The sequence below is a fragment of the Biomphalaria glabrata genome, chromosome 15 (genome assembly GCF_947242115.1).
Source record: "Biomphalaria glabrata chromosome 15, xgBioGlab47.1, whole genome shotgun sequence".
NCBI classification, from domain to species: Eukaryota; Metazoa; Mollusca; class Gastropoda; family Planorbidae; genus Biomphalaria; species Biomphalaria glabrata.
The window spans coordinates 2,316,567-2,341,733 of NC_074725.1; the positions used below are offsets into that span (position 1 = coordinate 2,316,567).

Genomic DNA, 25,167 nt, shown 5'->3' on the forward strand with positions numbered 1-25,167 from the left:
CATATTGCGTTTAACCTCTGTTCGTCATGTTCAGGTTTTAGGTCTTGCCTCTGATCATTACACACGGAACAATGTAAACGTATTCTCTGAGAGTATTTCATCACGGCTCAAACAATGTATTCTTCCGCCAATCAATGCTCCACGAGCCACAGTGAAACTAATACAAAAGCTTTTTTGTCCTGCAATGTAATCTTATACATCCGCTTTACAATACAGTTAGCGGCACAGACACGCCACAAGATCATTTGATCTTAATTCTGTCCTTGAACTTCAAATGTATCGTTCAACAGCACGTGGTCTCGGAACTATGCATGCGTTTTAAGCCAGCATGGGAAGTGTGGCCCAATAGTCTCATCAAGATTAATAACCCCGATCAAACTCTGGAGCCATCAAGTGAGCACACTTTGATTGCGTCATCGTTTGTTTTGTCATCCGTTCTGTTGTACGATATTATTGAACTCTCGAACCCAGGTTGTCAGACTTTGTTTTGATAGAGTGGCAGACGTCCAGCTTCGAAGTATTAAAATGACGTCGTCGTGAACTTTGATACAGTGATTTACGCACTTGGATAATTGTACGTAGTTTGATTCATGTTCGTAGTTTGAGTTTGTTTAATTAAAAATGACTCGTTTTAGACTCGGTGTTTCGATTCTTATATATGAAGAAAAAAACAATATGTTCTTGACACATAATGGATTTGTGGACAAACATTAAGGCGGAACAATTTGGGCAGACTGTGAGAAAGCTAACTTACTGTAGAATACATTTGTTTCTAGATCTAGTAGCCTCTTTCCATTCTTTGACGTTGTGTTTCTCTGTCTGCCTCTTCTTTTTTTCCTGGGTATTGTTCCCTGCAGGAATTCTTTGCGGGCCTTAAAAATCTCGTACAATGGTCATACCGTTGAAGTTTGCGTTTTCTGTCCGTGGTCAGCAGGTCATCGTGGGACCCAAATGATTCGTGATTCTGCTTCGGATTTCCTCATTCTACTTTCTTTTTGTCCTCATAATTTTGGGGATGTCTTTTAGACCTCCTCTGGGGGGTATAAGTGTCTCGTAACCCCATATATGAGCATCTTTAAATACTAAGCTGACATGACAGAGTTTATGACTAACTACAGACCTTACGGCATACTGTTAGTTACATTCACCCATTTTTATGACCGTAAAGACCCTAACCCTAGCACTTCATCAACAGTTAGGTCTTCGTTTACGTTCCGCAACTATCAGCACTACACATTTATTAGCTAACCACCAGTATAACAACATGCCCTTCAATGTCTTAGTGGCGCTCTTCAAAGGACACTAATGATTTAAACAATGATAAGTGAAGGGTGGAATCTAGGGCGCCCTTGAACCCAACCTGTATTGACTGCACTCAAACAGGCCTACTGAAACTAGAAGTGACTTTAAATTTTTAGTGGTAAAGAAATGGGTTCTTGGTTATTGAAACACGTCACATTTTTTTTTATTCCAATCCCACTGTTCTCTAGTCTTGGCCGCCGTAAGACTCAATATAAATGCGATTGTATAGGTCAGTTCTATACAGGGTCATAAATATTGTATATATAAAGAAGAGCTTTATAAACGAGACCAATCGTCATGGAAGTTGTGACAGTGGACCTGTGACGTGGCGACGAGCCATTGGTCTCCACCGCCCAAAGGTTGTGACGTCACAAGTTCAGTGTTGAGGCCTTCTGTTACGAATGGCCTCGGTTATAACTCGCTGCAATCACTTTCTTAGACTTTCTACATAACCACTTAGGCTTTGAGTTTAAGATCTGACATTTGAAGAAAAAAAAAAGGTAAGTGTGTCTCTTTCAGACCTTGCGCTCCATACAGCAGAGGCTGTAAAGCCCATCTGTTTCTGACGAGAAGTTAAGGTTTTCAGCACAACAACCAAACAGTGGAGTAGCTAGGGTGGGGGGAGGGGGAAGAATTTGAAAATCCCCCCCCGGGTCCCATTTAGAGGGGGGGGGCCTGGAATGAATGTTCGAATTTTTTTTTATATTAAATATTATGTAAATTGCAGGGGCCCCCGAAGAGGTCAAGCCCCCCAGGGCCCCCTAATGATGGAAAATTCCTAGCTACGCCACTGCAACCAAAGGTCTTAACTTTGCCTTAATGTCAGGTACCCTTTTGAGTTGGATGGAGGTCTTAAAAATCCCGAAGTTCAAAGCTTCATTCAGAGGCGGCCCTAGCAGAGCGCGGGGCACTGGGCGAGTCTCATATCAGGGCCATGAAAATGTGTACGATGGGTAGAAGAGACGAAAGATTATCTTTACCGTCCCCCCCCCCCACCACCAACCAAAGGGCGTGAAGCCTGGGGCAGTTGCCTCACTCGCCCTCCCCCGGACCCCGGTTGCGAACCCCTTGGTTTGGAAGTCAAGCCCCATCGACCACTACGCCTCATAGATCTAACATAACATTATCAGTAAGACCCAACCCCTCACTGACATAAAAATAAGTTAGCACCCCAAACAAGGCTAAAATATTTCTTTAGGATACGCATCAGTGGACAGCACTTATATAACACACGCATTGACGTCAGACAGGTTATAATGTATAAAAGTTTCATAACTGCCAACTTTATACAACACACCAGTCCACACTTTATACCAAGCAGTTTACACTTCACGTGAAACGTATAGAAGATCTGCTACGTAGGCAAGTGCAGCAGTAAACAGAATGGCATATTTCCTTAAATGGCCATGTCGTCAGTGTCCCATCAACAATAACTAGATCTAGAGCCTTCTAGAGGTAGACAAAATATAGATCTAGCGTTCTCTATAGCTATTAACATCCCTTCTCTCATCATGAGCGATCTCACTCGTTTAAAAAAATATTTTATCTTGACCTGGACCGTATGATAGCACCTATTAGCGTCAAGTCAGCCACGGCAATAGTGCACAATGCACATAATGTACAGTGCGAAAGCTAATCTTTTTATTTGTTTCGTACTGGAGTTTATGTTTTTTATTTTCTCTTTGTTGTTAGCAGACGTGTGCATCTCGCGTGCCATTCCAAGTACGCATTAACGTAATATATGCGAGCCGTATGTATCCTGTGTTTTTGGCCTGTGTGGCAAGTATTCATATCTCGGATTTTTTATTCATTCACGAAACTAAGAAACAGAGCCATAGATTAACAGGGTATCAAATGTATTTTCTTGATCTGTTGTAGTACAAAAAAATAACAACAATAGGTAGGAAGAAACACATCAGAGGTCATATCTAAAAATAAACACACATCACAACTAAAAATAAACGCAGCAGTAAGCACATAATCGATGAATGCAGTACGAAATAAATAAATTATTACGAAAACAAATTCTAAGCAATTATATAGAATCTACTTGATAAGAGTGCAAACATAGTAGAGTGTAAAAGAAAAATAAAAGAAAATTAATTATCATGAGACTGATGCAAGAAAAAAACTCAAAGAGGACATACAAATATTTTCTTGTGATCTGTTCTGAGTTTTTAACTCTGGCTCTAGATCTACATTGTATGATTGTATCAATACAAAGCAGACACACATAATGAGGTAGATCTACATAATGTTGATGTCATCAGGAGAAATAACTCTGACCTAATCGTCTGCTGAAGAAAAATATTTTGATAGAAACAGCAAACATGCACTATTACAGTACATCCGGATATTTTGGGAAATCCAGGGGCAGAAACTCTGCTAGGATATGTTTTATTTGAAGAGGATTCTAAGAAAAATAAAAGATTTGGACAGGAGCTAGGAAAGGGCGACAAATCTGTTGAATATTGTAGCAGACGAAGTCTGTAAAGAGGACCAAAGTAAATATCTATATAGGATACAATGACTTTCATTTTTTTAAACAAAGAGAGAAAAAAAAAAAAGTAACCATTTGAAAACATTAGGCCTATTTCTGTATATTTCAAAAAGTACTAGAATCTGTTTAATTCCAATCCCTCTTGAATTTCCGTAACTGTAATGTTCTCACATTGTTTTTCAGTCACAAACAGAAGCAGCTCTTCTAAACCTCTTTCTCACCTCATGTCGCCTTGAGTTCAAAAAGACCCCCCCCCCTTTTCCAATTAAATATTTCCATATAATTTTGATTATGATCAATTTAAGTGTACCTCTTTCAGACTTTGTGATCTATGGGTGCAGATGATATTAAGGTCTTCTGTTTCCGGAGTTGATGATGAATAAGGGTGTCATGTGGCCGCCTTTACCTTGCCAAACTATTGATAAGTACCCATCATGGTTGGATGATCTCAGGGGTGTCCTAAAAAAATCCCGAAATTTTATATTTCAGTCTTCGAACTCGGGACCACTCTGTTCAGAAGCCAAACGCTTGACTTGTCATCCACCCACACCCCCATATTAAGTAATCCCCCCATCAGAAGTATTTGTCATCTCAAAAGCAAAGCCTCATCCCCCCACGCCTCCTTTGTAAGACGTATCCCCCCAGAACACTGTCTTCGCCCACTCCTAAATATCCTAGGCCACGAGACATTCCCTTGTGTGCAGCATCGATCTTCATAACAAAAAAATTTCATCAATACTGCCACAAGTAAAAGGTGAAATCTCTTGTTGACATTTTATGTTGACATTTTCCCCCCTTGACATTTAGTGAATTTCCAGTTTAATATAGACAAGAGTCTAAGTTTGAGATGAACCCAATCTTGGGAATAATAAATTGTGTACTTTAATGCCTTAACTTAAACAATGAAATGTCTAGCCATGGTAACCAATTGACTGAGTCTTGTAATCTGATATTTGAATCTTATGTCTGAATCTGATATTTATATGAATTTGATATTGTATTTTGAAATATGACTCTAATACTTTAATCTTATATCTGAATCTAATATCTAAATCTGATATTAGAACCTAATACTTTAATCTTGTATTTGAATCTAATATCTAAATCTGATATTTAAATCTGATATTAGAACCTAATATTAAAACCTGATATTTTACTTTGACAGTTATCTCCCTAGTTTGTTGACCTTATTAAACGTCGTCTGTTTGTATATGCAATGACGAGACATGCGCAAGAGAAACAGGAAGTGAAGGGGTTTGAGAGTTTGTTTCTGTTGACATAAGTGGCGCGGAAGTCTGAAAAGCTAGAAACTATTTTTTTTTACCTTGAAAAATAGGTGGGTAGGGATGTGCTAGTTACTTCTTCAGACAACATCCCCCCTTCTCTCTATATTTATGTATCTCTTATCTTTTTCTCCCCTCTCTCATGGACGAGCTCATATTGTAACAAAGTAAACACGATAGTCATCCTTGTTTTGGAAGCTTTCTCTTATTTGTTAAGATTTCGGTCTAATTATAAGCTTCACTGTTGGCTCTTATTTTGATGACCTTGATCTTTGTGTAAAAAAAAAAAAAAAAAAAAAAAAAAAAAAAAAAAAAACAACCTCCGTGGTCAAAACCGCCAAATTTGTTTCTTGTACAGATGAACTAACCTCGCTTGGCGGAGGAATAGATTCTATGAAATATATATTTTAAATTATTTAAATGAAAATTATTCTAAAAGTTCACTCGGAACTTTGAGAGTCACTGTCTCCGCGAGTTAATGATACGCTGCTTCAGAATCGTGCAGTTCTGTCTCCCGTGATGGCCTTCACCTCAACACAATACAGCCTCGTTTTAGTGAACGTGACACAACTTTGGGGTCGTTCGTAAGTGACGTCACGCTCTAGGGAGGAGGGGGGGGGGTTGAGAAAATGTGACACTTTGTGACAAGGGTGAAAGAGGGGGGGGGGGGTTAGCGATTTTGTGACGTCACAAATTTAAAATTCAGAAAAAAAAACACAAATAAAATATTTTTTTAATCTTCAAAAAATCTTTCGAAAAAATAATAACATTTTTTAGGTACTCATTTCAACATGAACTTCTCAGGTAGTTTTATTCTCAACTAAGAAGCATTGATAAATATAGAGATATTTCAGTCTTGTTTGAGGAGTTCAACTGAAGACATCATGTTGGCACTGCCGACTGAGAATTTCACGTTGTTCTCAAAAATACTAAAATCTTAAATTTCCGGAAAAAAATAACGACGTCAACGTGTGTTTTTTTGACAATTCAAATCTCTAACCGGAAAACAACATGAAATGGAGAAGAAAAAGTTAAATTCCATTTATTCCCGTGTATACTATCGATGAGCACGATGAAACCTCTTTGGGGAAAAAATTGATGAGAAATAGATAATTTGAAGTAAATATTTTTTTTTTTATTTTGTGACATGACGCAGAGGGATGAGGGGGGGGGGTGTCTGAGAATTTGTGATACTTTGTGACAAGTGGGAAGGGGGGGGGGGGTCAAAAAAGGTATTTTTTTTGCGTGACGTCATTTACGAACGACCCCCTTTAGATATTTAAATCAACGTTCTGTATCCTGGGGGACGAGAGTGGATTATATATGAGTGGGTTAAATTTTCAATAAACAAAAATAAAAGAGAGAAGGGGTGTAGGTAAATGAATTCAAATTAAATTAAATACATTAAATCTTTTATTTTTTCTTTAAATTAAACTATAGTAATGGAAACACTGGAGTCCATTTAGCTACGCAAAATACTAAAGGCTTCCTTATCTTTGAATTGCTTTTATCTACAGTAAGAGCAGTTTGTGTTTATTGGTATTAATGTTTTAGAGATAGGCCCCTACTGTTCTTAGTCAGAGACTGGGGATCAAATCGAGACCAATCGTCAATAGTAGGCCTCAACACCGACCTGCGACGTCGCAACTTGTGACTAAATGTCCAGTGCTTAATTTGTTACAAAGCGTATATCAACTCTGTCTGTCTTTCTGTCTGTCTGAGTGGAATCTTTGACACGTTTTTTTTTTTCACGCTTCCCATTCTGAAAACAATTTGAAATTGTGCACTATTATTCATGGTCGAAGTCAATAGATGAATCAATAAAAAAAAAACCCAACTAATTATAAATCAAGTAGTGGTAATTAATTACTTTTGTATTGAAAAGGAGGAAAACCTTGCAGTATTGAGATAGATGGCAGTGATCACGCTGTGCTTTCCCATATATTTAAGCTTCTTAAAAGAGTATTATTCATATTCTGCTTGTTTTCATAGCTTTGTATATCTCTTATTAGTGCAGGACTATGATTGTTCCCATTATTTGTAAAATGTTTTATGAACTTAAAATGTTTTTCAGTCTTTGAAATTCTTTTTAGTCATTGTTCTCTGTTGACTAGCTGCAATATTGTGATGCATTAGTTGTACTTCAATACTAGTCTGTCTTTGTTTGTTCTATGTGTCAGACATTTCTTCAGATCAAAAGATTTTTGCGTCCTGGCCTAAACCTCCCGCAGGGCGGCAGAGGATGACAGCAGGCAAGGTTCGAACTCGGGGCCATTATAACAAAACTCTGAAACTCACAAAACACGACCAAGCAGCAGTGTTATTGCGAATTCGTTTCTTGTTAAACTAAAAAAAAATATGGCCAGATCAAATTTAGAGTCTTGTCTGATAAAATGGGCGTGTCCCGATCGAGGAGGTAATTTACCATTTATACCAAATTCTGTATTCTTTGACGCTAAAGGAAAAGACTTCTAAAAGACAGGCGCAGAAGATGTAAAGAAAACCTTAAATAGACCTCGGCCGGACTACGGCTTTGTCTGCATGAGATGCGGAAAAAAATGCAGGTCACAACTGGGTTTGCATAGCTACTGCACTCATCTTTAATCTTGGAAATCAAAGACATTGGCATTATTAGTATTATAATTTAGTTAATAAAAAGCAGAACTTTTTAAAAACGTTAAATGATATTTTTTTCTGCTGCTAACCTGCACCGTGTCCTCGACACTGGGGAAAACAAAGTAAGAACCACTGGTCGCCATCACTAAGAAAACTTAATTCTCCGCTAGATGGCGCATCACATGTCGTCTGCCAACGTGTTCTTTTTTTTTTAATGCCTAACAATTTACAGGCAATTATGTTATGTAATATTTTCCGCTTCATTGATTTAGTGTATAGTGTATGGAGAATGTAAAAATAAATCAAAGAAAGACAACTGCATAGGCAAGTGTTTCTTTTGTAAAGGGAAGCCATCCATCCTACATACGTTTTTAAATAAATTCAGATTTTTTTCGGATGTTTAGTGTGATTGTTTAAAAAAACAAAACAACAATAAATGAAAATGAATGATCCAATTATACTTCGCCATATTTTTTTTTTTACAATGATACTGAGATAGGACGTAATCATCTTCTTTTTTGAAGTAACGTCTGTTTTATATAAGATAAGATAATTTTAAGAAGTCCTCGGGTTTCAAACGGCTTGGGTTTTGAAACGTAATATTATCTCGGTTCAATGATTGTCTCAGCGTCAAGGGAAGAAACACAACACATGCTCAATATTATAGGCGCGTGACTGAGTCACGTGACTAGCTGATCAATGTAGTCTTCAGCAGCATAAAAATAATTTGTGCCATTCCCTTGTCTTAAAGAGTATACATTTTGTGGGGAATGGCAGTGTTCACATGCTTCCACTTGTGGTCCTGGATGAAGACGCTTATCTTGTATGTCTAGCTAATATTTCATGTTCTAGATATTACCAAGCATATGTTAGTTAAGCCTTGAGATCTTTTTTACTTAGACTTGACATATACTGGAAAGGGTGTTATCAAAACTTTTTATAATATCTCTATTCAACTCGTATCTTCCTGGTACCTGGAAACTTCCTGGACACGGATCTCGAAAACGGCTCTAAGGATTTTCATAGAAGTTTATCGCTGAGAAAAGAATTACTAGATTGTACCACCGTTTCTAAATCAAACAATCGTTAGTTATTAAAAGAAAACAATCGCTCTATAAGCTGCACTACGTTTAGAATTCCACAAGACTCAAACAACTATATAAGGTATTTTTTAAAGCTCTCAGTCTGACTAAATTATCAAAGTAGTTTAATTCAGACCGTTCATAAAATGATCTAGAGTATATGTGTCTCGTCAGACTTTTCGGTACTCCTTAAGAGGCGCGGTGGCTGAGTGGTAAAGCGCTTCGCTTCCGAACCGGGCTGTCCCTGGTTCGAATCCTGGTGAAGACTGGGATTTTAAATTTTGGGATCTTGGGGCGCCTCTGAGTCTACCCAGCTCTAATGGGTACCTGACAATAGTTGGTGAAAAGTAAAGGCGGTTGGTCGTTGTGCTGGCCACATGGCACCCTCATTAACCGTTGGCCACAGAAACAGATGACATTTACATCACCTGTCCTATAGATCGCAAGGCCTGAAAGGGGAACTTTACTTTCTTTTTATATGTGTTGATACAGATGACATATGTCAGATGACATGAACGTGAAACGTTCTTAAGACCAGCTTAGGAGCCAGCTTGCTTTAACTGGCATAGAAGAGAGCACCTGGCAGCAGGCGTCTTCCGCACGAGAAAGCTGGAGGTCTCTTACAAAGGCCACGGGATACACATTTGAGAATAAAAGAAAATTCACTGCCGATGACAGACGTCGACGGCGAAAGGATAACCTAAATCGACCACTGCTGGACAACGGTTATATCTGCGCTGGGTGTGGTCAAATATGTGGGTCGCAGCTGGGACCGCGTAGCCACGTGAAATACTGTACTTCTCATTAATCTTCGTAAACGAGAAAACGCCTTATTGTTATGTGATACAGAACATGTGTTGGTGATACGCGTTTCCATACCATAAGGGTGGACAACCTGCGGCTCTCCTACCGTATATTGGATCAACATACAAAATATCTCTTGGGAGATACAGACTATAGGATGTGTAAAAATAAAGATGCGTCACCATTTCTATGGATTAATGATGTGGAAGCAGATCTGCAACAGCGTGGGGTTGGGGCGTGGAGACGAAGGGCCCAGGAGAGATCTGAATGGAGGGATGTGTTGAAGAAGGCCAGAGCCCTCCATGGGTTGTAGCGCCACTGGGATGGATGGATGTCACCATTTCTAGATTTATTATTATTTTTTACCTTGTGACCTAATTCCTAACTTCTATGTTTTCTAAACCTTATTTAGTATTTGCTAGTAGCTAGTATTTGGCTTTTCATTAATTAAAAGTTGTTCCATAGGTAGATAGGTAATCTAAAGGAGGAAATACTGTCAGCGTAATATAACATGAAATATGTTTATAAACACACACACACATATAAGTGCTCCAGGCCAGCGGAGTGTCCTAATGCCGGAACACGATTTGACTAACGCGAAATATCTGCCGGAAGTCTTATTAATGAAACTAACGTACGATTTTTGTCAGAGTCAACTATAAATAAAGGCAGGGATCTGTCCAAACTATTTCCTGGACACGGACTGACCTCAATTAAAGGGAATGGTGAATGAATGTTTTCCTCATTAAGTGGATTTCTACAATAGGTCTAATAAGAAATGCGCACATTGGTCAATCTACTTACAATAATTATAATAAAACCTTTTTTTACATCCTTTTTTTATTCAGTGATATTGATTATATTAACATTGTTACATACAACACTCAAGACAACAAAGGAATGTGATGAGGACTTCTTGGCGCTGTCGTCCAGACTTATAAGAAATGTTTTAAAATATCTTCATCATAGAAGAAAGTTTTGAAATATCAATTGTTATTTTCGAAAGCTACATATTGCACACTGAATAGTCAATCGTAATGTAGAATTTTTGTTTTGTTTTTTTTTTTTTACTTTTTCAAACCTATTATTTGTTCTCAGAGAAATTGTTGACAATGATTCATGATTTTTTTTATATATATTAGCGTTGACCGACATTTGAAAATATGCTCCCGCCAAAATATATCATCTCTAATTGAACAGATTTGTTGAGTGTTTGAAATTGTGTTGCGCCATATTATGTTTTCTTCATTTTTTGTATATCGTAGTCATTATATATATATGCATGGCCTTGGTTATGCTTTATCACGCTCACATCTACAATATTTTAAGTTTTAGTATCACTGCATGGTATCTGAGCATTAGAAACAAAAATAAATCTAGAGAATCCTAAATGCTGCTGGTAAAATCATTGTCGGAAAGCAAACCTCCTTAAAAGCTAATCAGATCGTTATATAGAAGCCTGGGTAATTATAGTTTTCATAGTGTAATCCACAATTGCGATATTCATAATTTAATATGTATATAGAATATGTAATAAAACAGGTGAACATTTTGTGCAAAATAAATGTTGTGCAAATGTCTCGCTAAGGTTTCTGTTGGTTTTAAAATATGAGGCGAAAGATGGAACATGTCTGAAAAACAAATAAAAACTTAAGAGTTATATATATAAAAAGAAAATGTCTAGTCTCTGACTCCATCAGGATTTAGTGTCGGAGCCTCCACTGAACCATAATCTTCAAATACAAAAACAAAATTTAATAAAATACTCTGAAAGACACAAAGATAAAGGCACATTCCTCGTCCCATATGCCAGGACAAATTTGTACAAATACTCCTTCTTCCCTAGTGCTATTAGAGCATGGAATGGGTTGCCTGAGCTAGCCAGGAAAACCAGTGACTTGGCAGAATTGGTTAATATGCATGACTGAATGCATGACGCGCAGGACGTAATCATCTTCTTTTTTGAAGTAACGTCTGTATTATATAAGATAAGAAGATAGGATATCAGTAGTCAAGCAATGCCACACGCCCCACTAGATCTGTATGTACGTAGTAACTAAAAACAAATTAACAGCAAATTGTACTGTCACGCCTGTAGATATGAACTGAACCATGCCGTTTCTCTTCCCCAGAAACCAATGTCATGTCTAGTACCAGTACTCAGCCGACTTGGACAGATTGGTTTGATAGCCGACCTGACGCTGACGGAGATGCAGAACTAACGGATACTATTTTGAAAGTGAGTTTCCAAAAAAAAAAAAAAAAAAAAGCCTACTACAAATTAAGGCTTGGTGTCAGAAAGAAAATATTCATTTGTGTCACCCGAGAGAGAAAGAAAACAAAATGTCACCAATAGGCCTTTATGTGTGTATTATATGAGTTACTCTTATAGTAAGTCCTTGGATTTAAAGATAATCTTAATTAGTAAAAGTAAAGTTCCCCTTTCAGACCTTGTGGTCTATAGGGCAGATGATGTAAAGGTCATCTGTTTCTGTGGCCTACGGTTAACCAGGGTGTCATGTGACCATCACAACGACCAACCGCCTTTACTTTTCCCTAACTAATGTCAGGTACCCATTAGAGCTGGGTGGACTCAGAGGCGCCCGAAGATCCCGAAATTAAAAATCCCAGTCTTCAGTCCAGTCCCCGGTTCGGAAGCCAAGCGCTTAACCGCTCAGCCACCGCGCCTCCCTACCATGGAACTATACTAACCAGGATTCTTTCTTGGCGGAATGGGGCGGGGTAAAATAAAATGTTTTATTGTTGTTGTTTTTTTTTTTTTTGTTTTTCTTTAAATCTAACATTCATTAGTTATTAAGAGAAAAGCAATCGCTCTATAAGTTGTATAAATGAGGTATTATTTTTTTTAAAAAGTGATTTTAATGTTTTCTTGTTTCTCCTCCCCCCTCCCCCCAACAGAAGTACGGGAAAATCTGTGAGAAAGGTTACGAGATTAGTGGCACCGAGTGTCTACGGAATAACGTCCTTTATTTCAACGACACCTCCCCCCGGGGCTCCGTCCCTGACACTTTGTATTACTTCTGCAGCAAGAGTGGCGTGTGGTGCAGGAACAGGGACCAGTATAACAGCAGCACCACATGTGGAGACTACGCCATTAGATACAAGTGTAAATGTACGTATGAGTTTGGTTTGTTGGGCAGCCGTGACATCGCTAGGACATACAACAGCATCACTAGGACATTCTATAAATATCATCTTTAGGACATACATCATCACTAGGACATTCTACAAATATCATCTTTGGGACATACATCATCACTAGGACATTCTACAAATATCATCTTTAGGACATACATCATCACTAGGACATTCTACAAATATCATCTTTAGGACATACATCATCACTAGGACATTCTACAAATATCATCTTTAGGACATACATCATCACTAGGACATTCTACAAATATCATCTTTAGGACATACATCATCACTAGGACATTCTACAAATATCATCTTTAGGACATACATCATCACTAGGACATTCTACAATTATCATCTTTAGGACATACATCATCACTAGGACATTCTATAAATATCATCTTTGGGACATACAGCATCACTAGGACATTCTACAATTATCATCTTTAGGACATACATCATCACTAGGACATTCTATAAATATCATCTTTGGGACATACAGCATCACTAGGACATTCTACAATTATCATCTTTAGGACATACATCATCACTAGGACATTCTACAAATATCATCTTTAGGACATACATCATCACTAGGACATTCTATAAATATCATCTTTGGGACATACAGCATCACTAGGACATTCTACAATTATCATCTTTAGGACATACATCATCACTAGGACATTCTACAAATATCATCTTTGGGACATACAGCATCATTAGGACATTCTACAAGCATCTTTAGGACATACTAAGACTAAGACTGCTTTGTTGACCCTTGATATTTGAAGTGATTTTTTTGTCCTCAATGTTAGCGTCTCTAGCATTACTTTCCAATCAATCTCTAGCCTACACTTGTCATTTCCTGTCTAACCCTAGTGACTCTTTTGTTTTGGGTTCAAGATTACTACAGACTAAATAAAACTAGTTTACTATTCCATTCGCTATTGGAGAATTTCACGTTAGCAGGCTAGAGTAACGCCTTTAGTAAAATCACTACATTTAGAAAGCCTTCAGTATAGAGGACTTGGAAGTAAAGTAGCTATTATGCATAAAACACTGCACCATAATCTTCAAATACAAAACTTAATAAAATACTCAGAAAGACACATTGTAAGTTCCATGCACCAGGACAAATTTATACCAATGCTCCTTCTTCCCTTTAGTAAAATGTGAGTATTCCTTTGTTATGAATATCACTGCTCTATTTTGTGTCTGTTTTAAAAGCTATTCAATTTTAGCTTTATCATCATAGGAAACCTTGAGCCTTAGGCCTCTTTTCTTTGCCTCTTTTTTTGGCTTTATATGCCTCTTTTATAATAATAATAATAATAATAATAATAATCTTTATTATCCGTAAGGAAATTTGTCTTACAATTTGTGCATTACACCAAACAAAAAACATTATAACTATAAGAAACCAAAGTGTACATGAGTCCTCTTGCCTCTTTTGTGGGCTTTTTTAAATATAGATTTTTATTTGTAAGTTCTCATAATTCACAAGTATTAAATAAGAAAACAATTGAAAAGTAATTAACCTAAAAATATAATAATAGTTATAGAAATACTATTTAATATCAAAGACTGTGACATACTACCCAACTATTGAAACCACTAGAGACAGAAAAATGATACAAGGATCCTCTACCCCAGAACAATCAACACAATATCAAATATGTGTATCTGATCAATATCAACACCGCACTACTAAAAATGTATTCTCGACTGTAACCATAGACATAAATAAATATAGACTGGCCGAAGGAAGTAACTTCATGTAACTTGAAAACATGTACATCTATTGTATTCGGATTTCCGAATTAAGAAAAATTGCATGATCTTCATTCTTAGAGATTAAACAAAACTACACTGACTCCTTATCTACAATATATATAGGTGTGTGTCTGAAAAAGATATGAATACTTAACTTTTATACTGCTCATAAATGCTGTATAATAAAGTACACAAAATTGCAAGTCACAAATTTTCGTTTCATAAAACTCTTTAATCGGCCAGTCTATATTTATTTATGTCTATGATTATAACATAGACATATATATATATATAGACTGGACGATAAAGAACAAATTATTATCGGAAATATTTGGGAAAAGATAAGTTTGTAGATCCACATCACAAACCTATATATATTTGCCTATGTCTATGATTATAAAACAAAGACAAAATATTGGGAATATGGCAGATTTGCACTTTTCAAAACTAAAGATCAAAGGTATATATCGGCTGAAATGTTAGTCCTAGAATTTATAGCTCAATCGCCGCCATTTTTTTTTCACATAGATATAGTACATAAAAATATTTGACTTCCCCCAAATAAAAATAACTTCCTACTTCCAGTCTATATTTATTTATGTCTATGGATTATAATTTTTATTTAATAAAACTACGAAAGAATTAATTCTTTTTTTTTTTTATTAAATTCAACAAAAAGTATGTAATTTTTATGTTTCAGACTCAGAATCCGGAACGAACAGTGACTCCGGGATGTTTCCCCAGTTTGACGTCAGGATTTACATCATACTGGCTGTCGTTCCGATACTCATTTTCATCGCCCGTCTCTTGTGGACCTACGTTTTCAGGAATCGCAGACGGAGGCTCCGAGAGGAGAGGCGGGCGAGGCGCCGGGCGCAAGGGAGATATGACGACGATGAAAGCTCGGCAGCACCGGGCGCTGCTAAGCCCCCTCCCTCGTACCAGGACATTTTCGGAGAGCCCGGCCATTTCAAGACTTCCGTGTTTGCAATATCGCGTGAGAACTTGCCGATTTGTTCCACTTGCCGTGGACTTCCATGCAGTGTGGCGAGAGTGATCCAAAGCGGGGGAATCAGGTCTCAGAAAAACAGTCCGATAATTAGATCTACAACGATAACCGCAGATCCTGAGGCCCATAACACAAGTAGCTCTCCAAATGAAGACGATTCATCCACTTCAAATGTCTATGCTAACTGTGATAACTCTCAGGTCTTAGAGCATTCTGCAGCAGAGGCTGTGCTAGAAAGCCCAGCTACACAGAACACAGAAGATTTTGTTGAAATAGATCTAACTACACCTTCATCTTCCAGAGAAGGACCCGCAGCCACCTCCGGAGCGACTCAGCTCGTGCAAGTAGAAAACGAACTATTACCTCAGGGATATCAGGCAGACGGACAAGCCTCGTCTTCGCCCCAACATAGCACAGAAGCAAATTCCACTGTATGTCTGTCTATCAGCCCATTGAAATTACATGCACCGCCTCTAAGCATTTCACAGCCGTGTCCTTGTGTGTGTCACAGAACCATTCCTTTCAGTCACTATAAAGAATTAGGATACGACAATTCCGCCTTCTCTACGGAAGGGGATATTACTCGTCCCTTTCCCGGCATGCACGTGCCACCAATCCCAGACATTCATAGGACGTGGTCGCACGTGTCAGTCATTACCCAATCAGAACTCCCGTCTTATGAAGCCGCACTAGAGCTCATGAACAAAGAAACAAAAGAGTCTGAAGATGGAGGTAGCTGAACATAAATAATCATTCTAACTATGTACGAACTTGATAATTAGTTAACTGACGTCATTAACGCCGCAGGATATTAGCAATGACACTGAAGTCATTGTATATTTGTGAGAAGGTCTACGTAGGCGATTAACTGTTTAAAGAAACAAAACGGTTTTGAAACATTTGATTTTTGTAGGCCTAATTATAAAAATGGCCTTCACCTTGCTCTAAAAAAAAAGTCTAAACGTATTATTGTGATCATATTGTGAGGTGTTTTGATAAACATTCTGTCCCAAGATCTTTCAATGCCAACTAAAACTATTGAATCGCAACCGATACAATGGTTTGCGGACATCATCTTTTTTTCCCTCGAGACCTAGATCTACTTATTCCTTATGCTGTATTAATAATTAGAAGTACCATAAGGGCCAGAATGAAACCAGTACTTCAATAAATAAGAGTTACAGAAGTAGGAGGCCTACACCAAGCAGGCAACAGTTGAACATCTAGGTCTAATTTATTGTAAGTTTTGTCGTCTGCGCCTTCCTTCGGCAAGAGCTTTTATTTTCAATTATTTTGGGACTCCTATGTGTATCTTGCAACACAGACCCCCGCATGAGATGCAAACTATGCAGGTATCAACTGGGTCTGCATGGTCATGTGAAACACTTCACTGGTTCTTCGGAATCGAACTCAATGCTTTAAAGTATGCTGTAAAATGAACCACGTTCAGATGATAGCCTACACAGTGTGTCCTTAATGAGTGTGTGTAGAACACATTAGCCTACTTTGTCAGGTAGACCGTTTCTTGCACACTACTTAGTGCTACCAACTCTAAAACAAAGCCAAATAAATAGGCCTACAAAAAAGTTTAAAAAAAAAACACCTGCAGTTAGTGAAACCAATGATATGAACTCTAATCAAAGTTGTCCCAGTTAATAACTTAGATGCATATATATAGCGTTGGTATCCTAATGATATTACAGTTCATGTGCATTTAGATATACTGCACCATGCTGGATTTCTTTTTTTAAACATAAGACATACTGCAACATGGGGAATTTCTTTTTTAACCTGACACACATCCAATTGTTTTATGTTTCTTTGAGCCAAGCTTGAGACTTAAATATATAACCACTACTTCATTGTTTACCAGCTGCAGTGACACTGGAATGGATTTTTTAAAACAATTTTACCAAGCCTGTGTTAGTGTGTAGACCTTTATTATTTATATACAAATCTATGATTGCATGTTGTTATTATAGACATCTGAGTTTGTGGTGTGACCAGTAAACAAAATATTTCTTTTCAACTTTGTTAGCTTCTATAATAAATTTTAAAAAACTTAATTTCCACATTTTTTAAAAATCTCTTCCAAGGTTGCAAGCTTTAAATAGTTTAAACTAGCTGAGGATTTGGAAAAAACAAAATCAAAGTTTTCTTATCGTATGAATATAGATTCTAGATCTAGGATAGATCTATTGTAAGATTACTACAGTTTAAAGTGTATATCCATTCTAGTTTATTTTAACTTAAGTTTAACAAGTCTATCTTAACAAGTAGCACACTCAAAGAGAATGAATGTTTTATATCTTGTTGAAACAATGATACAAGTTTCTTATTAAAGCTATTCATAATTTAAAATACAAGTCTTATGGTGCTTTTATAGTCTCTTATAGAAATATAGAGAATGTATGTTACATTGTATAGAGATATAGACAATGTATGTTATGATGAATAGTGATGTAGAGTTTCTGTTGCTATTATAGCTTTGTTAATCTTTTTTTTTTTTTTTTGCCCTGAGATGGCAAAAGTGTGCAATTGTTTTTCTATTGGCAAAAAAAAAAAAAAATTAAAAAATGTAAACTATGCTAAAATATATCAGATGCATGGCTTGAATGGGAATTTAAAGTTGGCCAGTCAGGTGTTGACCAAAACATTCCATCAGTTTTCAGGTAACATGATTGTGGATGAAGCTGTAAGGTATTATGATTGTGGATTGTAAGAAGTGAGCTGCCTGTCTGTATGGTACAAAATGTGTCTCTAGATTCTAAAGATATTACTGTTATGTTGTGACAGAAAACTTGTGAGAACTTTGATAAAACTCTCATCTCATTTTTTGTATTGTAAATCTTTCAGTTTTACTGTGAAAATATTTCTACATCCATTTCTAGTGTTTATTATGTAATATATCAAGTATATGTCATAATAATCTTGTCTTGCTGGTGTATACTCTGAACCAAATGTCTAGACTATGTCAAAACTTGAAATCTATCTGTGATGTCACAAATATATATTTTTTTATACTAAGAATTCGTCTCTTTGTTTTTACTAAATAAAGATTTTTGTTTTCATCTGATGAGCTTGGTCCAAACATCACTATTAGTCTTATAGGTCAAAACATCACAATTAGTTAGCAACATTGAGTTAGCACTTCTGCTACAGCCTCATATAAAAGTTCCCTTTCAGATCTTGCCATCTATGAGGCAGATGATGTTAAAAACACCTCTGTCTATGGCCAACAGTTAAAGAGCAAAGGTGTCATGTTGCCAGCACAACGACCAACCGCCTTTACTTTCCCCAATTGGGTGGACTGAGGGGCGCCCTGAAAATCCCAAAATCCCAGTCTTCACAGAGATTTGAACCCAGGAACCCAGGTTAGGAAGCCGAGCGCTTAACCACTCAGCAACTGCAACCCCCACCAGCCTCATATGCAAAGCCATTTTGATTTTCTTACTTCTAAGCTATACATTTTATGCTAAAACAGCATAGGCTCAGAGAACATTTGTACACATCATATAGTTATATTGGCCTCCATGGGGACAGATCTGCTTTGACTGAAGTGACTAATTGTATGGTTCATATATGTATGTATACATATTTTCAAAAATCGATGATGAAATTGACTTCTATGTATCATCCTGCCAATGAGACTTTCGTCAACTGTATAGGCACCCAGCAGCGCTCACTGCACTTCAAACAATGCTAGTAGATTTAGCTGCCATCTCACGCAAGATTTAAGTTCAAAACTTAATCCCCTTAATGGAGTAATTCACCCAGAGACTCAGTTTCCAACATATTCCATTCTTTCAGACAAACACAATAGAACACCATCAAAGAAAAGAAAGACTACTTAAAAAACAGAACAAACTAAAAAAAGTTTTAATTTTAGGGAGAAGTTTTTAACATTATTTCAAGACTAATTTCAAATCTTGAAGAACACACACAAGAGTCTTTGAGAAATGTTACCCAATCTGAACACTTTGCTTTAGTTCACCGCATTGCTTTGTGTCAAAATGCATTCACTAAATTGTCACAGCTTTCAAGTCAATATGATCACCGCATGGACAAAAAATGAATTATAATAATGACATTGTAATAATTATGCATACAAGATTGTGCAAAGAAAGCGTTGAGATAGTTTGGTGGAGAAATGTAGAAGCCACAATAGAGCCTTAATTGATATTTTAACCTCAATAGACTAAATGTCATCAACCTTCAGGGTAAAACTGTTTAAAAGATTATGCAAGTAGTAGAGAATGACAAGCTGCATGGTGGCTAACAGATAAAGTACTTGGGTCTGGAGGTCATTGATGTTTTTTTTTTTTAACTTTTTATATGATTGGAGATTTTTAAAAAAGCCATTTCAGACTTTGCAAGCTTTATTGTAGATGATATAAAGAGGATGTGGTGGCTGAGTGATAAAGTGTTTGACTTGTGAACCAAGGGGGGGTGTCAGGTTTGAATCTCAGAGAAGATTAGGATTTTTAATTTCTGGATTTTTTAGGATGGACCCGAGTCCTCCCAACTCTACTTGTACCTGACATTAGTTGTTGAAAGTAAAGGTGGTTGGTTGTTGTGCTGGCCACATGATACAATTGGTCATAGTAACTAGTTTTGATTGACAATATGTAAAAAAAAAAAAAGAATTTTTAGAAACATTTGTTTCTCTGCAGATAATCTTTTGGCTGTGATCTGCAGTACTATTGGATTCCCCCAGTAAGAGAAGAGACAACATAGCTCTTTGTGCACAAATATTATGCCAGAGAAAAGTCAATTGTCAACAAAAGCAAAACGGACCCGAGTAAGCTCTAAAGAAAATAAAACAGCCACAAGAATAATTTCAAATCATTGGAAACAAAATGGGAGAAAAAAAAAAGTTGTAAAAGTCTAATTGAAAAAAAAAAAAGAAGCATAAAAGTAAATAATTAGATTTAATAAATAATCAGAACAAAAAGTATCCACAAAACAAATCAACAGATTTTTTTGGACATTTTCTTCTGCTGAAGAAAGCCAAAACATATATGTATATAAAATTAAAAAAAAACTAAAAAAAATCAAATAATTTAAACATTCATACGAATCTATTATGCTTAAAATGACAGCCTAACAATAATATTGGTATAAAAAAAAACAACTATTGCAACAATAAGATTATACAAATGTGTATTGTAGCTAATATCAACATACAGCTGTAAAGCATGAGGTCTGTTGGATGAAACCCTCGATGAGTTGATGACACACACCAAAAAGCAGTAAATCATTATTACAAATACACAATATTGTACAATAACAAAACAAGGTGTCAGCTGTTTGTTATATCACAGACACAAAACAAAAGGAGAGACATGGTCTTATTATGACAACCCTGGGAACCACAATGGATTGGAACATTTGCAACATACAACACCAACTTCTGAACATTTAAAAAAAAAAAGGAAAATCGATATACATCATATTCCCATAGCATAAATAATCTGATCTCCCATTCTCAACAACAATGATTGTGATCTCCCTTTAATCAATAACAATAATTGCACTGAACAAAACTCGATATCAGTGCTCCGTGACTGACAGACTAACAAGTATGCTTTGTTACAAATGAGTGGATGAAATGATTTCTAATAAGAAAGAATGGCCTTGTAGCTAAGTTTTATTTTCCTTGATCCTAAGTTGGACTTTGGAATGTGGAAAACAAAATGTCCAATCTTTATAGTCATCATCATCAAACTCCATTAGAGTGAGGGCTTGAGAGGCTCAAATCCTCTCTTGCTAAAGCCCTGGACAGAAACCCTGCTGTCTTGCGTAGTGCATAAATGTCGCCATACAGTTCGAGAATTTTGGGTTTCCCAGACCTGTCGAGACGGAGATCAGCAAGTCTGGGGCAGTCAAACAGAATCTTTATAGTAGACCTGAACAGTGACCTGCGACATAGCAACCGTCAGTTTAGACCAATAGCTCGTTGCCGTGTCACAAGTTTTAACATTGGACCTGTGACATGCCAATGTGCTATTGGTCTAAACTGCCCACAGGTTGCGATAGCAGATCAGTGCTCAGGCCTTCTAAATGATTGGTCTTGGTGAGATGCACACATTCACATAAAAAATCTCTTTAATTTTAAGTGGACTGAGGCTGCAGGAATATGATTGAGAACTTGAAATAAGTCAGTCAGAGTCTAGCAGACAGAGAGCACTGAGACTGTATAATGGAATGATTGAACTTGTAGAGATGCAGAAGCAAAAAAAAAAAAATTAAAGCAAGCAGAATTAAAAGAAATTGAACACTCTTGGTATTTGCAGTTTGTCAATCTAAAATGGTTGAATTAGGTAATTTTTGTAATTGTAGAAAGGTGTAAAATGTGTCATTTTATTGTTATTCAAAAAGTATATTAACAAGCATAAGACATCAAACACAGGTGGAACAAATGAAGTTAGAGCTGCTAATCAAGGCAGACACTTGTCTAGGATATTTTGACAAATGTAGAAATAAAAGTTGTCAAGCATACAATAAACATGACTGTAAACCTGTATGAAGTATTAGCTCTGCTGTCACGACAGCAAACAAACAGTCCTACCAAAGGATCTTAAACTTGAATATAGTTGGCAAGTATTTACTCCAGAGACTTAGCTAACATTGATTTCCAGAGAGTTTACAAACATTTTATGATGATGGAATTTTTAGAAGAACAACCAAACCAATGTCATAAGTCAAGTATCTCTTGATTGGGTGGGGAGATATAGGTGTAATCAAATGGGCACTAGACCACACAAAGTAACCAAACACTAAGACCAGTCGGATGTCCTCCAAAATGTTTGGCCAGACAAAACCTAAGTAAGCTAACACAAGAGGTTACACTACAACTTTCAGACAATTTAGGCACGAAATACAGTGCGATATAAATCTCCAGATTCAAGGAGTTAAACCCAGACTTTATTGCTCTGTATGAGGTAATTATCACTGTGTTCATAATGTGAATGTCTTAATTGAACATCTCTTCTCTTACAGAAACAAAACAAACAAAAAATGATCTGAAGTCTATCATTTGAATGATCACATCTTTGCTTCTATTTCTATATGCTAGTAACACAACTCACTTCAACAGGCACAAGGAACAGGGTTGGGGGGCTGGAGATGAAAGCTTTTAAGTGACACTTTTAAAATAATGTCATCTTGCACTCTTGCATGCAAAAAAAAAAAATTAAAAAATCACATTTCAAAATTGGGGTAGAGGAGAAAGAGGGGGGGGGGAGCATGCTGGAATGGTAAGTGGAGGGGGTAGGGGGATGGCTGTGAAGATATTGCTGTATGTATCAAACTTATAAGAGATTGATTGCACAGCAAGGATGCAACAACTGTGGACAGAATGACAAAATTACAACTGCACTTCTGTAGGCAACATTAGCAGCTATATGAACCTCAAATGTGGGCATCAACAGTCAGCATTATTTACATTAGAGATTCTCACAGTGTGTACACTGACACATCCAGATTTCATACAAAAAAAAAAAACCCATAAGAAGCTGACGTATTGCTTTCAGCAGAGAACCAAATCCTTCAATAATATGAATGGCTGAAAAACTTAAGATCTGTTCCAGCAAGTCACAGTGTAACACATACAGGATGGAAATATACATAAATAATGTATATGGATATGAATGTCCAGTCTATGGAGGATTACAGTATGACAAAGACAAAAATACTGTAGGCTGTATAAGTTGAGGAAATGTTTGTACATCAGCATTAAAAAAAAAATTTTTGAATCCCATATCTGATTCATTCTTAGTCTCATGGAATATCATTTCTTGTTACAGGCTCTCCAAGTGTTAATAATTTATTGCACTCTGTTCCTCATTGGTCAGTTCCCAAAATAGTTATTCAATCACACAAGTTCTTCTTAACATCAACCAATGTCTAGACTGGTCATGTGGATTGACCCTTCATGTCCCTGACACTGTTCAGTATCCTCATCCTGTGCTCCGCATCTCTGACACCAAGCTTCATGATGCTTGCAGCAGTCAGCTGGGAGAGTGACCCGATAGAGTCCCAGCCGCTGCGCAGGAAAGCGGATGTATATTCAGACAATCCAAGTCCTTTCAGCCAATCCTGCACTGTGGTGGGCTTCTTCAGCTCTTCATAAGGCCGAATGGCAATAGAGGGATAGATATTCTAGAAAAAAAAGAACAAATTAGGTTAGTTTTTTTTTTTTAACAGATTATTATTATTATTATAGCTTTTGTATAGCGCTACTTTCATGCTTATAGCACACTCAGAGCGCTTTTGATCCAATCTCATTTGTGGACCAGTGGGGGGGAGGGGGTATCTAGGAGTTGGTTTTCCGTGCTGCCTTTAGGCGCTCAGTAAACACAACTCTGCCCGAGTCGGGTGTCGAGCCTCGAGCCCCCTTCTAGGTAGCCAAGCCAAGTTCAAGCGCACTTGGCCTCTCGGCCACGCTGCCCACCAGATGAAGCTCACTGAACACATCCTATCCCTATCACATCCCAGGCCAACTATGAGTATTCAGGGGCAACTTAATGTTAATGAACAGGAGGTCCCGGGTTCGAATCCTGGTGAAGACCTGGAGTTTTTATTTTTAGGATCTTGAGGGCATCTCTGAGTCCACCCAGCTCTAATAGGTGCCTCTCATTAGTTGTGAAAAAATAAAGGCAGTTGTTAAAGGTGGGCCACATAAACAGATGATCTTAACATCATCTGTCCTACAGACCACAAGGTCTGAAAGGGTAACTTAACACATCCTATCAATACACTGTGTCAACTATGAGTATTTGCATCTAAAAGTTGAGAGAAAAGAGTTTGCATAATTCTGGGTGGCTTCAATCACAGCTGTGATATATAATTTTGCCAAAGAAAGCCTTTAGATGTTACATTTAAAATCTAGACAGTGTTGTCTTGACTAGATCCTCATGAAATCTACCGACTTTAAGAACAGCAGTTAAAGTGTACATGTAATTATGGTCCACAGATTGATACTAAAGATTAGCAGATAAAATATAAATGAGATAATTTATAATAGGTAACTAAATTAAAATCTAAAGTAAAAAACTATAAGTTTATAATTAGGTAAAAAAATTAAAAAACTTATTAAAACATTTCTTGGTTTACAGAAAGAAAAAAAAATGTAAAAAAAAAACAAAAAACCCCAAACAAAACAAAACAGCTACAGTTCTTTTTGTCACAAAACAAATAGATCTAGGTGGTGCTAAGCCAGAAAACTAAAAAACAAAAGAGTTGAGCTTACAAAGAATATTGTTGAGTTTAGATTAATGTTGCCGGGGAGATTTAAAACACAGATAAATTTAACAGAGAATCAGCAGTTACACTGGTATTTAAACACTTTCAGTTCTTTCAATAAATATGCTTTTATAACACTGAATCATTCTAAACTAAAGACTGTTTTAAAAAAGTTATCAATATAAGACAGACTTTTAGTGTCTTCTTTTTTGAGCCTTAATCACATTCAAGGGATGAAACTCTAGGTTGCTCACTGCCACATCTACATTGAACTTACAGAAATATCTGCACACAAAAATTAACAGTTGAACATTTCATAGACCAAAGATATCAAGAATTCAAAAACCAATTTAGACTTCTATTTCATATTTTTTTGTTGCTTACTTCTAA

The 25,167-nt window shown here is 36.8% G+C and overlaps 2 protein-coding genes across 13 annotated transcripts in view; one reads left to right on the forward strand and one right to left on the reverse strand.

The window, feature by feature from the left end:
* Positions 1-18,607, forward strand: part of LOC129923161 (uncharacterized) — a 68,033-nt gene extending 49,426 nt beyond the window's left edge. Inside the window, exons 2-4 of the mRNA XM_056013024.1 lie at positions 11,720-11,826; positions 12,507-12,720; positions 15,223-18,607. Of these exons, the coding sequence (XP_055868999.1) occupies positions 11,720-11,826; positions 12,507-12,720; positions 15,223-16,271 (1,370 nt within the window). The 3' untranslated portion in view covers positions 16,272-18,607. The remainder of the gene's footprint in view (positions 1-11,719; positions 11,827-12,506; positions 12,721-15,222) is intronic.
* Positions 18,608-19,385: 778 nt separating this feature from the next.
* LOC106072599 (phosphatidylinositol 3,4,5-trisphosphate 5-phosphatase 2-like) overlaps positions 19,386-25,167 on the reverse strand; it is a 71,745-nt gene continuing 65,963 nt past the window's right edge. For all 12 annotated transcript variants that reach the window (XM_056011798.1, XM_056011792.1, XM_056011795.1 and 9 more), the window contains one exon: positions 19,386-23,694. In XM_056011798.1, coding sequence (XP_055867773.1) covers positions 23,449-23,694 — 246 coding nt within the window. In that variant the 3' untranslated portion in view covers positions 19,386-23,448. The remainder of the gene's footprint in view (positions 23,695-25,167) is intronic.